Source organism: Bubalus kerabau, chromosome 15 (assembly GCF_029407905.1).
Source record: "Bubalus kerabau isolate K-KA32 ecotype Philippines breed swamp buffalo chromosome 15, PCC_UOA_SB_1v2, whole genome shotgun sequence".
NCBI classification, from domain to species: Eukaryota; Metazoa; Chordata; class Mammalia; order Artiodactyla; family Bovidae; genus Bubalus; species Bubalus kerabau.
The window spans coordinates 80,350,513-80,370,058 of record NC_073638.1 but is presented as its reverse complement, the minus strand read 5'-3'; the positions used below and the strand labels follow the sequence as shown (position 1 = coordinate 80,370,058).

The window sequence follows — 19,546 nt, the reverse complement described above, 5'->3', positions numbered from 1 at the left end:
CTCAGGACGCTCTATAGAAGGAAATTCACTAATAAGATGTGATTCTTTCTCATTGAAATTATTTTAGTTGTAATGGCAACATTTTCTTCATTGTCAGTTTAGCAAAATATGTTTGATTAATTTGAATGCAATATAGCATTCTTTGATTTCAGTTTTCTTAATAGATTATTTCTAGAAATGAATAATATTAATGTTAGTATTATGTTAGCAATGGACACATTAGAAGCATATATTTCAAATGCTTCAAACACATTATTTAACTTTTTAATGCAGAAAGTAATAAATCTAACTTAAATAAGGATATCTTAAAGAATAAATAGGTGTTCAACCCATATATACTCATGATTTTAGTTGTTTGGAATGTGTGTTAGTCGTTCAGTCATGTCAGACTCTTTGTGATACCATGAAGGATAGCTTACCTACTCTGTGAAATTTTCCAGGGAAAAATACTGAAATGGGTAGTTATTCCCTTTTCCAGGGGATCTTCCCAATCCAGGGATCAAATCTGGTTCTCCCGCATTGCAGATAGATTCTGTACTATCTGAGCCACAAGGGAAAGCCCATAGTTGTTTGATATTATTTATTAAATCTTGATCCTAAAATTTAGAAACTATCTTGAATTAAAATAGAATATTAATACATAGTAGTTTATATTTACCTTTTTCAAATTTTTCTGGTTACTTTATTCCTCTTGATGAATTTTTAAAATATATTTTAAAATGTTACACTGTTTAAGATCTGTAAGATTTTTAAACAGGAACTTAACTTGCTTTTATAAAGCAAGGCTCTTTATAGAGGAAATCCTCACTTCCTCAAGGGAATATTTCTTTTCCCTCTATACATCTAAATTGCTAGTTAAATGCTCCTGTTGCCAATTAAGTTGGTGTGTTTTTGCAAACAATTCTTCCATGGCAGACCAGACTTTCCTTCAGGCCTTCCACAGAATATAATTTCATGCCTTCTCCATTTACTAAATGCAGTCAGCAGGTAAAGATGTCCTAGAAGAAGCAACACTTTGAATGGTCCAACAGTACTTGCAGGAAAATGTTCAAATTCTTTATCAACTGATTTCTTACCTGTGTTATTTTATTCTCTATAATTCCTCTGAATAGTCTTTTTTCGAAAACAATGCATAGTTATCATCTGAACATGCTCTACTTATTCTCTCACCTTTAAGCGAAACTAAGATTATTTTATTCAAAGTATGATTATCTCTCAGACACCCTGGGAATCCCTGAATATACAGCTCATTAATGAAATCTATAAACAAAGATTAAGAACAACTATATTATTTGAAGTTTTTTTTTAAGGTGGATCATTTTTAAAGTCTTATTAAATTTGTTTCAATATTGCTTCTGTTTCATGTTTTTTGGTTTTTTGACCAGGGATGGACCCTGCGTCCCCTGCACTTGAAGGTGAAGTCTTAACCACTGGACTGCCAGGGAAGTCCCAAGAACAACCATTATTTATAAAATTTTCTAAATTAAACACTCCTCTTTCTTGTTGAAATATTTAGTAATTTACATTTCTCAGTTTCAACCCACATGCATATATTTTGTGGAGAGAAGCACTTCAAGTGTGAATCTAATATTTACAGACTAAGTTTTGCTATTGTTCCTGTAACAGAGTCATTTTCCAGGCCTGGATTTCTGCTCATCTACACTGTATTAGGAGACTATTTCTTCGAATTTCGAGCCTCAGTGTTTTTCCTTAGTCAGGAGGTTATACTCCCTTGCAATTATTTTACCACACTTCTATTGGGGATGTTGCTGTTGCTGCTGCTAAGTCGCTTCAGTCATGTCCGACTCTGTGCGACCCCAGAGATGACAGCCCATCAGGCTCCCCCGTCCCTGTGATTCTCCAGGCAAGAACACTGGAGTGGGTTGACATTTCCTTCTCCAATGCATGAAAGTGGAAAGTGAAAGTGAAGTCGCTCAGTCGTGTCCGACTCTTAGCTACCCCATGGACTGCAGCCTACCAGGCTCCTCCGTCCATGGGATTTTCCAGGCAAGAGTACTGGAGTGGGTGCCATTGCCTTCTCCAAATGGGGATGTTAGGTAATTTCAAATAGTACCTAACACTGACCTCTATAGGCTGGATCCCACTTTCACTGCCAAAAATGTAGAAATAGACTCTAAGTAAAAGAATAAAGTCTACGTTTTCTGAGTCTAAATCATATGCCCCGCCCAACTCCACAGGTTTTAGGGCAAACACTTACCACATAGCATACGGCAGCAGGAACCTTATGACCGTGTTATACACGGGATTTTGACTGGAAACGTGTGCCTGAAACCACGCTATTCCTGGGAAAAGGATCCCTACATGCCCAGTGTGCACACACTGAGAACTTGAGAATCATACCAGGCTCTGACACGAGCTCCCTGCAGCCAGAAAAGAGAAGATGCGTCTTCCATCCCGCCCACCTCGCCCCCTGTTCACACACACACAACTCTCATCACTGGGAGGAATTCCTAAAAAATCTCCTTCCTGAAGCTGGAAAATATTCTTATTACCAACAAAAGCTGGATGGTTTGGGAGAATGGCATTGAAACATGTGTATCATCACATGTGAGACGGATCACCAGTCCAGGTTGATGCATGAGACAGGGTGCTCAGGGCTGGTGCACTGGGATGACCCTGAGGGATGGGATGGGGACGGAGGTGGGAGGGAGGTTCAGAATGGGGACACATGCACACCCATGGAGGATTCATGTCAATGTATGGCAAAGCCAATACAATATTGTAAAGTAATTACCCTCCAAAAATAAAATAATCAATAAACAAAATGTAATCCACACACACACACACACACACAAAAGCTGTATTTGTTTATGGAAGTTTATGGATGAAGCAAGGAAACAAGATAGTACAAGCAAATGTCTAATTCATTTTTTTCCTATTTTACTGCTGCTTAACAAATGCTTTCCTATTTCAAAAGTGTTCTTTGAGAGCTGTGTTTGCTTCTGATTTTGACAGATTTGAGTTATACTCAGAACACACTCTAGGGGGCGCCAGTGCTAAAGACCCCACCTGCCAGTGCAGGAGACACGAGACACAGGGTTCAATCACTGGGTTGGGAAGATGCCCTGGAGGGGGGCATGGAAACCCACTCCAGTTTTCTTGCCAGAGAAATCTCGGACGTAGGAACCTGGAGAGCTATAATCCATAGTGTCGCAAATAATCCAACGTGACTGAAGCAATTTAGCACGTGCACACACACACACACACACACACACACCCCCCATGCTGAACATACTTGCACGATGACCTCTTTAATATCTAATACTTAATACTTAATAAATATCTAATATTTAATACGTTTTTCTTATACCTTGCTTCCCTGGTGGCTCAGACGGTAAAGCGTCTGTCTGCAACGTGGGAGACCCGGGCTCAATCCCTGGGTCGAGAAGATCCCCTGGAGGAGGAAATGGCAACCCACTCCAGTACTCTTGCCTGGAAAATTCCACGGACTGAGGAGCCTGGTGGGCTACAGTCCATGAGATCTCAAAGATTCGGACACGACTAAGCGACTTCACTTTCTTTCTTTCTTCTTTATACCTTATCTCATTTTTTTCTTCTCTCCATTTTTGCACATTCAAAAATATTTATTAACAATTTATTATATGGAAATTATCTCACTTTTTCATTTCTTTTACTTTCAATCACTTTTAATCTGTTTATTCAAAATGCAGTTCAATGTGGCAGGTATTGAACATATAGCTTTTTAAAATCTTAATGTTTACCTTTCACTTGGACTGCTTAGTCCGTATTTGTTTAACATTTTTTTTTTTTTTACTATAAATTCCTATTGGTTTCCATTTATTCTTTTGTTTTGCTGCTCTTCTGCCAATTTTGGAATTAATTGTTTTATATTTTACATTTGATATATTGCTCTGACTTTTTATTATTATTTCAATGATTGCTTCAGGGTTTACAATTTAAAATGTGCAAGATATCTATGTTTGCCTACAGTTAAAATTGTTCCACTTTGATCTTTGTTTACAACTTTCCACATTGCACTTCATGTCTCACATCAAGCACGTCACACCTGACATTTCACAAACATCATAATCTTGTAACAGTGTTCTGCCAGTTCCTCAGATTGCATTCTTTGTGTTATTGATGTCATATATTATACTTGTATCTATATTATAATCCCAAATACCTGTCAATATTTTAGCTTTAAGTCGTCATTTGTCTAACAGATCAGGACTCCTATTGCACCTCCCTGAAATCCTCTGTCTAGCTCCTCTGTGAAGTACCCAGATAATAGTTTTTCATACATATTTCCTGGGTTTTTCATATGCTGAAGAAGTCAAGTGTTAGTTGTTCGGTCATGTCCTACTCTTTGGGACTGTAGCCCACGAGGCTCCTCTGTCCATGGGATTTTCCAGGCAAGAACACTAGAGTGACTTTCCATTCCCTTTTCCAGGGAATCTTCCTGACCCAAGGATCAAACCCAGGTCTCCTGCTTTACAGTAAGATTCTTTACCATCTGAGCCACCAGGGAAGTCCTTAAATGCTAGTGACCACTACCAAGTGCAGGAAATTAACTGCTTGATTTCCAGACCTACTGACACCTAATGATTGATAACGTTAGCTGCTCTGCTACCTCAGAATCAACCAAATACATAATTGTACATGAGCTGATCATGTACACTGGGACCCCTCCCTCATCTGGTCTTTAAACATGTTTTGTTAAAAACGCTTGTCGGAGTTTCAAATGCTTTTGGAGTGTGAGACACCTGTTCTTGCATGGCCCTGAAGTCAAGCTTTCTCTGCTCCAAACTGGGATGTTTCAGCTGTGTTTGGCTTCACTGTGCATCAGGGACACAACCTTGCATTCTGTAACCGTCTCACGATGGTGTGCTAGATTTTATTCTTACTCATTCTAAAGGGGCTCACTGTAATACATATATTCGTGATTTCCAACAAATTTGAAAATTATTCTCTCACTATAATTAGTGCTTTACACTTGACCTTCGGTTATTCATAGTTTAGACAATTTTAGACAATCCGCCTGTTCCTAAGGCTGTGACTTTTTTATATCATTTTTTAAATACTCTTTATGGGTTTTATTTTTTCCAGAATTTGAATTCAAGTTCACTGACACTTTTTTGACCATGTCCAAATTACTGTAAATCTAATCCTATTAATTTTTTTTTTACTTATGTTTCATTTCGTTTCTTTTTACCTTTCACTCTAGAATTTCAGTGCATTTTTTACAGGTTTTATGTATTTATTGAAACTCTCTGTGTGTGAAAGTGAAAGTCATGCAGTCGTGTCTGACTCTTTGTTACCCCATGGACTGCAGGATGCCAGGCTCCTCTGTCTATGGAACTCTCCAGGCCAGAACACTGGAGAGGGTAGCCATTCCCTTCACCAGGGAATCTTCCCAAGACAGGGATCAAACTCAGGTTTCCCTTTGCTGGATGATTCTTTACCATCTGAACCACCAGGGAAGCCCTGAAACTCTGTATTTAACTCAAATTTTGTTTAGCTATATTTTATTTCAAGTCCTTGGCTATCCTATTAAGAGATTATGGGAGGCATTGCTAAATCCATCACTTGAGACATTTTGTAGTCATTTTCAATTGATTCTTTTTTTTTTTTTTTTTCCTGGACAGTAGGTTAGTCTTCCTGAGCTTTTCATATTCTAGGTAGTTTAAATAGCCTATGGTGCATGGGATGAAAACCAAGCGTCCTAGCCACAAGACCACCAGGGGCTAGAATTAAAGCATCTCTGACTCTTGCCTCTAGCTGAAAGCAAGAATGTTTCAATAAGAGAAAAACTGTAAAAACAGGTACAAATTTTACTATTAGAGTATAGCTCAATGCATGGGAGATCACACAGGAAAACAGTTTGTTTATCCAACTCAGAAGCAGAGCAGAGATGCACCCCCAGAAAGAAAGGGTATGGGCATCGTCTCTAATGAGGAGGAGTGCAGAACATGAGAAACTAGGCAGAGATACACACCCGGAGAGGAATGGGGGCTGTCCTGAGTGAGGAGGAGTGCACTGTGGAGGTGTTTAAATCACATATATAGGACCATCCTTCCGGGGCTCTGTTTACCTTTGGCCGATTGTCTTGTTTCTTCCTTCAACCTGACTGGTCCCTGGATCCTCCTCAAGAGGAGTGCACATTTTTTTTCTAAGATGGATCCCACCACAGAGGTGCCCACTTATTACAGGGTGGGGCCCCTTCCCTTTTCAACCCCTAAGAACTTCCTGCACATGTGCAGACAGGGAGGTCTTCCTTGACCTCAGGAGTGGGCACCTACCTGTCTCTTGGCTTTAGCAGGGCTGTTTTTACCACTGGCTTTGTCCTTGGAGTATCGGGGTGAGAACAAAGGCTCAATTCTACTCCACTTGATAGCACCAGGTGTCTGGCCCAGAGGCCCACTGTCGCCCACCTCACAGATATACCCAGAGTTGACTGTTCTGGTTGGGAGGCAACTCCTATGACTCTGAGCTATGCTTTATCTCTAGTATCTCCATTCCTTCTGCAACCATATGGTAGTCATTTCTTAGAAGCCTCCTGCAACCTTCTCTGGGATATGCATATCCCATTGTTCTCCCAGAGACTCTCAGGAAAATTTAATACAGGTCTATGGGTCGGTCCCCAGGCCCAGACACCAACACACCTCCCTTATGTTTTATGCCTCGAGACAGATCTTAGGATCTTTTGTTGAGTTCTGATCTCTGCCCTGTCAGTTCAGTGATACATCTGTGCTATTCTTTCAGTTCTATTTATCCATACTTTGATCAGGAAATTGTCTCTAGGCATAAAACCAGCATGGTCATGAGATTAACACTGTGAATTTCCTTGCATGTTGGACAGACTCAAGGTGGGTTCTGTGGTCCCTACCTCCTGATAGCCATACTGAGTGACTTCACTTTCTTTATTTTACCACAGAAGTCCTGGTAAGAAACTAACAAGACACCATCAACAGTCTGGGAAAAGTCAGATTTTCCACAATCTGGGAAAAGTCAAATGGAGACTCCATGTGTCCTACCACGTCCCAGAAGCCTTCTTGTTGACATCCACCTTGGCTGAGCAGTGCATGCACCACCAAGAAGGACCCTGAGTCAGAATGATCAGCCAAAGACAATCGGGAAATCAATTCCATCAACATAAAACCCTAGATTGTGAGTCACGAGGCAGAGTGGTCCTCCCAGGATCCCTCACCATCCTGGCCTCTGCCTGGGCATTCCTTCCCAATAAAGTCTCTTGCTTTGTCAGCAAGTGTGTCTCCTTGGACAATTCATTTCTGAGTCTTAGACGAGAGTCCCCTTTTGAGCTCTGGAAGGGGTTCCCCTTCCTGCAACTTTCCTGCTTCTTCCTCCTGACTTGACCACAGAAACCCAAGGCCATAAAGTCAGCAAAGCAAGAATTATCAAAGGAGGAGAATTTTGACCAGGACCAGAGGACCAAAATAAATGGCTGAAGAAAATGTCATGGAAATAGCTGGCCTCGAGAGAACAATCAACCATATGTGACAATTATTGTTCGGTCACAGTCATGTCTCTTTGCAACCCCATGGACTGCAGCACATCAGGCATCCCTGTCCTTCACTGTTTCCCTGAGTTTACCCAAACTCATGACAATTGAGTGATGCCGTCCAACCATCTCATCCTCTGTCACCCCTCCTCTCCTGCCCTCAATCTCCCCCAGCATCAAGGCCTTTTACAATGTGTCGGCTCTTCACATCAGGTTGAGTATTGGAGCTTCAGCTTTAGCATAAGTCCTTCCAGTGAATATTCAGGGTCAGCTGCTTTCTGAATAAAGTCGTTTTCCTTGCCTCAACACCTTGTCTCTCAGATTCATCCATTGGCCTATCGTGTGGAGAGCAGAGCAAACTCGGACTCGGTAACAAGAGGACATCTCCTAGAATTCCACTCCTCCCTATTTTGGCTGCAAAACCACAAAATGACACCAGAAGCTGTGGAAGTCATTAGTGGAAAATATCAGAGCCACCTGTCCCTGAATGATTGTTTACAATGAAGCTTCACCTTAAATTAGGATGTGTGTGTGTGTGTGTGTGTGTTTATCACTCAGTAGCATCCAACTCTTTGCAAATACTCTGCTTTAGAACACTCAGATCTTAAAAATGCAGGAGTTTCCTATCTTTATCAGAGTTTAACCAAGTTAGCACAGATGCACTGCTTTTTTTCTGCTCTCCTTCTGCATAAATTATCTAAGAACATTCTTCACACTCATCTCCCACATTCCACATAGCCATTGCACTAACATGTGAATGCACTCACCTGGGCACAGGTGTCTGAGTCCACAGTTTAAAGATGGTTCACCCAAACTATTTATTGCAGCTATTTAAATAAGAACCAAGAGAAAGTGTTTATCTCTTTTTTTCTGTAGTTGTATTTTATTTTTTAGACTGGGAATTGTTTTCCATATCATCTTCCTCACTATTGACTGGAGAAAATTTAAAGTCAGACATGAGGGAGATAGAGGATAATAAAACAATGTATAAAAAGTATGTATGCATTTTTCATCTTTCTATTTTCCTTTACCCATGAGTTAATGACTGACACACACAGTGCAACCATGACTAATAAATTGTGTTTTTACATCTTATTTGTTTTATAACAAAGGGAAACATGATAATACAATTTCAGGAGATTTAACGCTTTGAGCCCAATTCACAAATTCAGAGTTTTAGACATAGCAATGTGTCTACAGAATGGCTAGTATCACAAAGTTTAAAGAGAACGCTAACATAAGTACACATCAATTTCCCATCCACGGCAGTAAATTATATCTCAGGTTAGCAAAAAATGACCACATTTCTGTTTTCTGGTGCCGTACTTTCCATTTGACATACATCCCACATAGCTTCAATAAAGCTATTTGTTTTAAAATTATTTCTATAAAGCTACAGATTGAAAATAAAGCTATCTAATTGCAATAAGTTATATATTTGCAACCTACTCTGGTATTCTTGCCTGAAGAATCCCTTGGATAGAGGACCCTGGTGGGCTACAGTGCGTGGGTGTCAAAGAATCAGATGCAACTTCAACCTAGATAGCATATTCAAAAGCAGAGACATTGCTTTGCCAACAAAGGTCTGTCTAGTCAAGGCTATGGTTTTTCCAGTAGTCATGTATGGATGTGAGAGTTGGACTGTGAAGAAAGCTGAGTGCCGAAGAATTGATGCTTTTGAACTGTGGTGCTGGGGAAGACTCTTGAGAGTCCCTTGGACTGCAAGGAGATCCAATCAGTCCATTCTAAAGGAGATCAGTCCTGGGTGTTCCTTGGAAGGTATGATGCCGAAGCTGAAACTCCAGTACTTTGGCCACCTCATGCAAAGAGTTGACTCATTGGAAAAGACTCTGATGCTGGGAGGGATTGGGCGCAGGAGGAGAAGGGGACAACAGAGGATGAGATGGCTGGATGGCATCACCGACTCGATGAACATGAGTCTGAGTGAACTCCTGGAGTTGGTGATGGACAGGGAGGCCTGGCGTGCTGTGATTCATGGGGTTGCAAGGAGTCGGACAAGACTGAGCAACTGAACTGAAGCAACTAACACTACCACCACTACTACATATTTGCAGTAAAGTTATGTGCACATTAATCTGTACAGTTTACATATTTTCACATAAATTCAGCTACTTTATATTGGAGTTTTTATTCTTCTACACTTAGCCATTTGAATTTTACCTTCTTGACAGTATACTGTTTATTTTCCTTTGAAACGTGATTAGCTGAGTATGTGTGCATGTGTCTTTGTGTTTATGTACTAATATCATCTGCAACAGAGTAATTGAGAGAAGGGTAGGGAACTTTTGAGAAGAAAACAAAGAATAGAAGAAAAACTATCATAAATTTGTGTGTTCAAGTCAGACAGCAGTTTTTTAAATAACACTCTTTTACACCAATTCATATTTTTTTTCTTTAACAGATATGTGTGTTTTTCCAGGGATAAAGGAAATGATAGTTGGCATGTTTACTGTTGCTATTAAAAGGATAATCCTGTATTTAGACTTAAGCAACTCTGCAGGAAATAATTCCAGAAATAAAACTGGAATCTATTTTAAAGTTTAAAAAGTTTTATATATGTTGTATATAACACTCTCTCACAAACTATAAATAGTGAAAAACACATGCATCAGGAAAAAATAAATTGACAGTTGCAAATACTCTACATGGCTAGTTTCATGTGATATTGTCGATTATTGACTCTAAACACTGAATTGCTTATTTTTATAACCCAAATTTCTTTACAAGTTACCCCTATTTCTGAGAACCCAAAAGAAATATAGAATGATTAGACGACACTTCCATAGTTTTATATATAACTTTGGTAACTTTGCTTATATCTAATTGGATACATGTATGTGAATATGAATGGATTTGATTAATTAGAAAATATTCTAATGAAAAACTAACTTGAGTCTAGCTTTTCAAATTTCAATGTACTCTATTTAATGCAGAAAATTCACCAAAAAATCCCAGGAGTGAGGGGACTATTTTCCTAGTAATTACATTCCATAAAGCCTTCTTTACTTCCTTATTCCTGAGGCTGTAGATCAAAGGATTCAACATGGGGATGACCACTGTGTAGAACACAGAAGCCACTTTGTCCTGAGTCAAGGAGTAGCTGGAGGAAGGTCTGAGATAAGTGTAGATGGAGGTGGAATAGAACAGGAGGATGGCTGTCAGGTGAGATGCACATGTGGAGAATGCTTTGTGCCTCCCCTCCCCTGAATGCATACGGAAGATGGAGAAGAGAATGTAGCAGTAGGAGGCGAGGGTCACCAGCAGAGTTCCAACCATATTCACACCAGCAAATGTGGAAAAGATGCTTTCATGCAGGTGTGTCAGAACAGGCGAGCTTAAAAAGTGGGGCGCTGTCACAGAAGAAGTGATGGATGATATTGGAACTGCAGAATGGCAAGCTGCTTACATAACTGGTGTTCACCACAGAGTTCAACAGTCCTGCTGTAAAAGCCCCTGCTGCCATTTTCAGGCAGACCGTCCTGGACATGATCAAGGAGTAAAGGAGAGGGCTGCATATGGCCACATAGCGGTCATAGGCCATTAACCCAAAAAGGATGCATTCAGTTGTGGCAAAAAGGATAAAGAAGTATATCTGCAGAAAGCAGCCAGCAAAGGAGATGGACTTTTTCTCTGATAACAGATCTACCAGCATCTTTGGGGTGACGGTGGATGAATAACAAACATCTACAAAGGACAGGTTAGCCAGGAAGAAGTACATGGGTGTATGAAGTCGGGAATCAGCTCTAATTAAGAGGATCATCCCAACATTCCCCACAACTGTCACTGTGTAAACCACAGAAAAAAAGAAAGAGGACAAGCTGCTGCTCCCAAGTGTCTGCTAAGCCCAACAGGATGAACTCCGTCAGCAGAGTGTAATTTTTTCTGGCCATTTGTCACAGGTATAGTATGCTTAAATTTGCATTAGGCCCAAAGTTTACAGGAAATAGTACAAATATGGATGAGTTTTAGTGGTTGGCATATAGAATACATAACGCCTAGGATAATAGAGCATAGTAAATACTGAAACTGACATAATAGTTAAGTTAGTAGAAAAAATGAATAACTGTTGGAATTTATTAAGCAGTTGCATCACATTTGGGTTGAGGGATTAAAAAATGACTGGTCAAGGTCCACATATTTCATTTCAAATTATTTTTTTCTTTTTGAAAATCCAGTATCTATGTTGTATTCTTTCTTTTCTAGCCCACATACAAAATATAGAATATAGACATGTCCTTGCTGAAGTCTATCCCATATCTTCTGAACAGACACTTAATTTTAACTCAAATACATTTTTTTTTCTTCTCCTCAAGATCATTCTGTATGTTCTTCAACTCAATAATTCATTCATCACCACCTGGAAATTGCTTTTGTGTTCTCCAAGCAGCAAAAGCAGCCCATTTCAAATAACCAAAATTTGGGCATGTATTATATTGTTTAGAAGAGGAGGGCAAGGCAACCCACTCCAGTATGCCTGCCTGGAGAATTCCATGGACAGAGGAGCCTGGTGGGCTACAGTCCATGGGGTCACAAAGAGTCAGACATGACTGAGTGACTAAGCACAGCACAGCATATTGTTAAGAATGATTTTGTAGTAAACCAATAACCATTCTCATCACAAACCACACTATCAAATGAATGCCATATAGTAGCAGACACTATACCTTTCCACGGCAATGAATGGCAGTACCAAGTCCCTATTGCATTCTTCCCAGTACTATCTTATTTAGTCAAGTATTTTCTTTTTTGTCAAAATCCCTAATAAATCAGTTGAGGCACAAAAAATAAAAAGAAGACAGTTTTCATGTTTTAAATGAAATGAAAATCAGTGAAAATTTGAATTAGCTCTTTGTAAAAATTTGAGACAGCTTCTGAGTATATACACATTGCTGCCTCTTTATTTTGTTCTCCTTAAACAGAGTTGGGTGCACTTGGGGACTGGTTTATAGATTTGGTTGTGAAATCAATCCTCTAAAGGCAGAAGCTGCAGTCTCAAAAGTAATTAAAATGTGATCACACCCCGAGAGATGAATCAAACACTAGTGCGATCTTCATCATAACCCAGTTCCTGATCTCTGTCTTTTTAAAGTTTTTGCTTTATTTAAAAATGGTTATTTAATTGCCTCTTTCTTTGTAGTGTTAGCAGCTTAGTCCAAATGGGTATATAACCTACTACCATACTACTGTCCTTCCCTGTGTGGGTTTGTGTGTATCCCTCACCTTAGCAGAGTAATTTTAACTTTTATTCCACATTTGTTCTTGAGTGAAAATAATCAGAAGGGGAAAATAACTACTAACCTAATGCCTACATGAGTATTTATTGACTGAGATGAACAACATGGACCACAGATGGTTGAGATGGATTACAACTTTATGAGAGAGAATGTGGGAGTAGGAGGTGAGGGTCACCAGCAGAGTTCTGACCATATTCACACCAGCAAATATGGAAAAGATGCTTTCATGCAGGTGTGTGTCAGAACAGGAGAGCTTAAAAAGTGTGTGGGAGGGTGCTGTCACAGAAGAAGTGATGAATGATATTGGAACTGCAGAATGGTAAGCTGCTTACATAACTGGTGTTTACCATGGAGTTCAACAGTCCTGCTGTAAAAGCCCCTGCTGCCATTTCTATGCAGAACATCCTGGACATGACCAAGGAATAAAGGAGAGGGCTGCTTATGGTCACATAACAGTTATAGGCCATTAACCCAAAAAAGATGCATTTGGTGTGGCAAAGGCTATAAAGAAGTACATCTGCAAAAAACAGCCAATAAAAGAGATTGTCTTCTTCCTGGAGAATAAATCTACCAGCATTGTCGGAGTGATGGTGGAGGAATAACAAACACCCACAAAGGACAGGTTAGCCAGAAAGAAATACATGAGTGTTTGAAGTTTTGAATCAGTCCTGATTAAGAGGATCATCCCAACATTCCCCACAACTGTAAACATGTAAATCACCAAGAAAAGGCAAAAGGGGGATAACCTGTAGCTCCAATGTATCTGCTAATCCCAACAGGATGAACTCTGTGAGTGAAGTGCAACTTTTTCTGCCCATTGATTACAGATACAGTATGCTTAAACTTAAACTGGGTGTGCATATTTCCCATTGCACAATTTACCAGAAATAGAAATATTGATAAAGTAAAACATATAGGGAAAAGAAACCTGGGACAACAGAGCACGGTAAACAGAGTCAGAGGAGAATTAGTAAACAAATGAATAAGCATTGGATTTCATTAAGTAATTGGCTCTATTAATTCTGAACTAAGGGATCCACTAATGACTCATCTAAATACAGATGAGAGGGTAACAGGCAGGAAGGCCAGGGGTCTCCAAATGGAGGAAATAGCCTGCAAGTGTCAGACATTTTTATCTCTCTTAAACGGCAGGAGGAAACAAACTAGCAATATTTTTTTCCTTCTCTATACAAATTTAAAGAGAGGTTTCTCTTAAAATACTGTGTTGCCATAATGACACCTGGTTTCGCCTGAAGTTAGCTATTCTTGAGCCTAGAGAAAACCAATGCCTTTTTCTTATGGAAATGTTTGTCTTAAGCTATGCTAATGTACTACGCCTTTACCCCAAACTCTGTCTCCAAGTCGGTTCCGCCTCTTGGCCCAAAACCTACTTGACAACCAGTATGTTATACTCAGATATTGTTCCCCTAATCTATGTAAATGAAACTATTTGTATGGTGGTCTGCCCTTCTTTAAGATTCAAGTTAATTATTTTATGGCCCAAGATAAACCATTTGGTGCCAAGATTATCCCAAAATGCATCTTATGGGCGAGGGGCCTGGTGCTATTCTAAATTATAAGACATTCCTTTCTTTCATTAACAGACTGCTAGTGACTATATAACATCCAGCTGAAGACTAGCAAGGGGGTACTCTTTCTGCCCCCTTCTGATGCCTATGTCAGAAGCTTTCTCTATCTCCTTTATACTTTAATAAAACTTTATTACACAAAAGCTCTGAGCGATCAAGCCTCGTCTCTGGCCCCGGATTGAATTCTTCTCCTCCGGGGGCCAAGAATCCCGGTGTATTCGCATGATTCAACAACAACCTTTCACAGATACATCACCTAAGGTTCTTTTTCGAATGCAGCATCTAAGTTCTATTCTTTCCCCTCTAGTCCATATCCAAATGCAAAGTACAGAATTATTCTTGCTGAAGTTTTTTTCCATTCTCTGAGCAGGTATTTGGATTTAACCGAAATCATTTTTTTTTTTTTTTTTTCTCAAGTCTGCTTTCTATATTCTTTAACTCCAAAATTTATGTATGGTCACTTGGAAATCATTTGTGTGTTCTCCAGGAAGCAAAAAATAGCCCAATTAGATAACTGATATTTTGACATCTATCATATTCTTAATGATGATATTGTAGTATATTAAGGCACACAAATAAATGTTCTCATTTCAAAGTGCATTATCAGATTAATGCCATGTGGTAGCACACACTATAACTATTTATGGTGGTGAATGACAGAGTCTGCACCAAGTACTTAACAGCATTTTTCTCAGTACTAACTTGTCTAGTCTATTATTTCTGTTTCTACTAGTATCCCTAATAACTCAGGTGAGGCATAAAAAAAAAACATAAAAAATGCAATTTTCGTGTTTTAAGTGAAATGTAAAGCAATACATTTTGAATTACCACTTTGTAAACATTTGAGACACATTCTGAGTATATGCATATTGCTATCCTTTTATTTTGTTCTCCTCAAAGAGGGTTAGGTAACCTTGGGGACTGGATTATAGGTTTTAATTGTGTAATGAATCCTCTAAAGGCAGAAACTGCAGTCTCAGAAGTATTTAAATATGATCACGTGCAAATAGATGTGATTAAACACTATATGGAACTTTCTGATTTCTCTGCTATTTCAAAGTTATTTATTTGCCAAATTAAAAAAAAAAAAAGATCTATGTAATTTTCTCTTTCCTTGAAGTTTAAGCTTATTCCAATGGTTACATAATCCTCTACCAAATTATGATTCTTCCCTCTGTGTGTGTGTGTGTGTGTGTGTGTGTGTGTGTATCCCTACACTTGTCTGGCTGAATTTAACCTTCAGTTTAGCTCTGTTCTTGAAAGTGAATGTGTTAGTCACTCAGTTGTGTCTGACTCTTCGGGACCCCCTGGTCTGTAGCCTGCTGAACCCCCTTGTCCATGGAATTCTCCAGGCAAGAATACTGGAACTGGTTGCCATTTCCTTCTCCAGGGACCTTCCCAACCCAGGGATTGAACCCAGGTCTCCTGCACTGCAGGAAAATTCTTTAACAACTGAGCCAACATGGAAGCTCTGTTTTTAAGTGAAATAAATTAGAAGGAGACACTAACTTCTAACTACATGCCTACATGAGTGTTCATCAGACCCAGCTGGACTATATGGACAGCAGAGGGCACTGAATGGTATGACAGGTCATGGGATCTGCTTTGTTATATCCCAGATGACTTGCATATCGTAACTTCTATCAGGAGCAATTTCAGCAGCAAGGACAAGGGAAGAGCCACAGGGAATATCCCTCCAAAAGTTCTAAGTGTGGTTAGCATCTTAGCAAGCCCTGAATCCCACTCAATTTCCTCCAGAATTCTACTATGCCACTCCATTCCACCTATATATTATTGCTTACCTTTAATATAATATACAGATTAACTGTAATGAATTTCATTGGTGACTGGTAGAATGCTTCCATAATCAGGAAATCCCTGAGACTGTTTTAAAGGATATGGGTCTATTTTATCCTTCAAAGATCAATCTACCTACTTTGAACTATACGTTGATTACACTCTGCTCTAGTTGACTGACCGTGCAGGTGGCTTTGTGTATAATATGTGCATCAGTCTGGGAGAGTAAATGTGAGAGAACAGGAAACTTTTGAGAAGAAAAGATGGGAACAGAAGAAAAGCTGTTGCAATTGGTGCTTTCTAACCAGACAGCAGTTTTCTAAACAAAATACATTTAAACAAATTCCTATATATTCTTTAATGAATAAGTATGTGTTTATGGGGATAAAGGAAATGAAAGTCCACATGTTTACTATAGCAGTTAAATGATATTACTGATTTTTGATTTAAGCATTACCGCCGTAATTCAATAAAGTGGAAATCTACACTGAAAACATTTTCGCACATGTGATATATACAATCCTTTACAAATCACAAATGTTGAAAAAATACATTAAAAAAGCTGACAATTACAAGTATAATACACAACTAGATTCATGTAACATTGCAAAAATTATCTCTACTTAACCCTTTATTTCCATAACCAAGACAGAATTATGAATAAATCACATTTTAGAAATCTATAGGAAAACATACAATGATCAGAAAAAAGTTTCATGATCTTACATAAGTTTGATAAGTTATATCTAACAGGACTCGTGTCCATGAAAATTACCAGAACGTGATTATACAGATTAAGTTGTAATGAAAATAAGCTTGATCCACTTTCTGAAAATTAAATTATATATTCTATTTAGTTCAGAAAATTAATCAATCACAGAAATGAAGGAATCCTTTTCCTAGTAACTACATTCCGTAAAGCCTTCTTCACTTCCCTGTTCCGGAGACTGTAGATCAGAGGATTCAACATGGGGATCACCACAGTGTAGAACACGGAAGCTACTTTGTCCTGAGTCAGGGAGTAGCTGGAAGTAGGTCTCAGATAAGTGTAGATGGAGGTGGAATAGAACAGGATGATGGCTGTCAGGTGAGACGCACATGTGGAGAACACTTTGCGCCTCCCCTCCCCTGCATGCATACGGAAGATGGAGCAGAGAATGTAGCAGTAGGAGGTGAGGATCACCAGCAGACTTCCAGCGATATTCACACCAGCAAAAATGGACAAGATGCTTTCATACAGGTGTGTGTCAGAACAGGAGAGCTTAAAAAGTGGGGGGCTATCACAGAAGAAGTGATGAATGACAATGGAACTGCAGAAATGAAAGCTGCTGATACAACTTGTGAGAACCATGGAGTTCAACAGTCCTGCTGTAAAAGCCCCTGCTGCCATTTTTAGGCAGACTGTCCTGGACATGATCAAGGAGTAAAGGAGAGGGTTGCATATGGCCACATAGCGGTCATGGGCCATTAACCCAAAAAGGATGCATTCAGTTGTGGCCAAGGCTATAAAGAAATACATCTGCAGAAAGCACCCAGCAAAGGAGATGGACTTCTTCTCTGATAATAGATCTACCAGCATCTTTGGGGTGATGGTGGGTGAATAACAAACATCCACAAAGGACAGGTTAGCCAGGAAGAAATACATGGGTGTGTGAAGTCGGGAATCAGCTCTGACTAAGAGAATCATTCCAAAATTTCCCACAACTGTAAGTGTATAAATCACAGAAAAAAGGCAAAACAGGGTAATCTGTAACTCCAGTGAGTCTGCTAAACCCAACAGGATGAACTCAGTGAGCAAAGTATAATTTTTTCTGGCCATTTATTACAGAAAATGTATGCTGAAACTTGAATTCACTCTAAATATTTTCCTCTCAAAAGTTTACAGGAAGTAGTAGGTCTGATAAAATTAATCACACATGAAAAAAAATCTAGGATAACAGAGCATAATATATAGAACAAGTGAAGCAAGAGGAAAATTAGTGGACAAATGAATAAGCATCATGCGTAGTCGCTCAGTCATGTCTCTTTGTGACACCATGGACTGTAGCCCACCAGGCTCCTCTGTCCATGGGATTTTTGCAAGCAAGAATACTGGAGTGGGTTGCCATTTCCTTCTCCAAGAATAAACATTGGCAATTATTAAGCAATTCTCCGTGTTAAAATACACCTGGGTTGAAGGATTCTCAAATTATTGGGCCAAGTACACATATTTCACTTCAGTTTCTGCAAATGCAATATATATATTCTGTACTTTGTCTTCTAGCCTATATCCAAAATGCAAAGTACCAAACTATTCTAGCTGAAGTCTCTCCCATGGTCTGAACAGGTATGTGAGTTTAACTTAATGCAATTTTTTCTCCTCAGGACCACTTTGCATATTCTGCAACTCTAAAATCTATGTAAAGTAATTAGCCTCCAATTAAAAATAAAATAAAATAAAATAAAATCTATGCATCAATACTTGAAAATTGCTTCTGTATTCCCCATGCAGTAAAAAAATTCCATTTCAAATACTCATCATTTTGACATTTACCATATTCATAAACATGATTTTGTCATGTTTTAAATTAAACCAAATGACTCTTTCAATACAAAGCACACTATCAAATTAATGCCATGAATTAGTATTAGCACACACTGTACCTGTCCACATTAATCAATGGCAGCACCAAGTACTTAGCAGCATCCTTCCCATTACTAACTTTTCTAGTTTATTGTTTTCTTTTTTTATTAGAAAGCCAAATAACTCAGTTGAGGCACAAAAATGAAAAGGAGATTTTCATTTTCTAAATAAAATGAAAAGCAGGGAAAATTTGAATTACCTTTTTGTAAAAATCTGAGACACGTTCTGAACATATACACACAGCTACCTTTTATTTTTTTTTATTTTTATATTTTTTGAGGAGGGTTGGGTAACCATGAGGACGGTATTACAGGTTTTGGTTGTGGCATCAGTCCTCTAAAGGCATAAACTCTAATCTCAGAGGCAGTTAAAATAAGATCACATGCAGCTAGATACAGTCAAATGAGATATGGATCCTGCATTCTTATGTGATTATTGATTTCTCTGTTACCTTAATGTTTCCCCAATGTTTATAAGATATTAATTTTAATTGGATGTTTAATTGCTTCTTTGTAGATTTAGCATATTCCAAAAGGGTGCATTTCCCACTACCAAGTTATTATTTTTCCTTTACTGTTTGAGTTTGTGTGTGTTCATGTATGTGTTCACCCCTCTCCTTGTCTCAGTGAGTTTAACCTTTATTCCAGCTCAGTAATTGAGTGAAATAAATAAGAAAATGACACTCACTTCAACTCTTTTAAAAAACCCCTTTAAATGCTCTACTCTGATTAAATAAGACAATATATTTAAATAAAATGTATTTTTAAGATTCTGTAATTAC

The 19,546-nt window shown here is 38.8% G+C and overlaps 1 protein-coding gene and 2 pseudogenes across 1 annotated transcript; all 3 read right to left on the bottom strand.

Moving 5' to 3' along the window:
- Positions 1–10,432: 10,432 nt before the first annotated feature.
- LOC129627917 (olfactory receptor 5F1-like) lies at positions 10,433–11,412 on the bottom strand (annotated as a pseudogene).
- Positions 11,413–12,820: 1,408 nt separating this feature from the next.
- Positions 12,821–13,574, bottom strand: LOC129627916 (olfactory receptor 5F1-like; annotated as a pseudogene).
- A 3,442-nt stretch (positions 13,575–17,016) lies between these two features.
- LOC129628488 (olfactory receptor 5F1-like) lies at positions 17,017–17,961 on the bottom strand. Its single transcript, XM_055547922.1, has one exon. It carries the CDS (start codon positions 17,959–17,961, stop codon positions 17,017–17,019), a length of 945 nt encoding a protein of 314 aa, XP_055403897.1.
- Between the last annotated feature and the right edge of the window lie 1,585 nt (positions 17,962–19,546).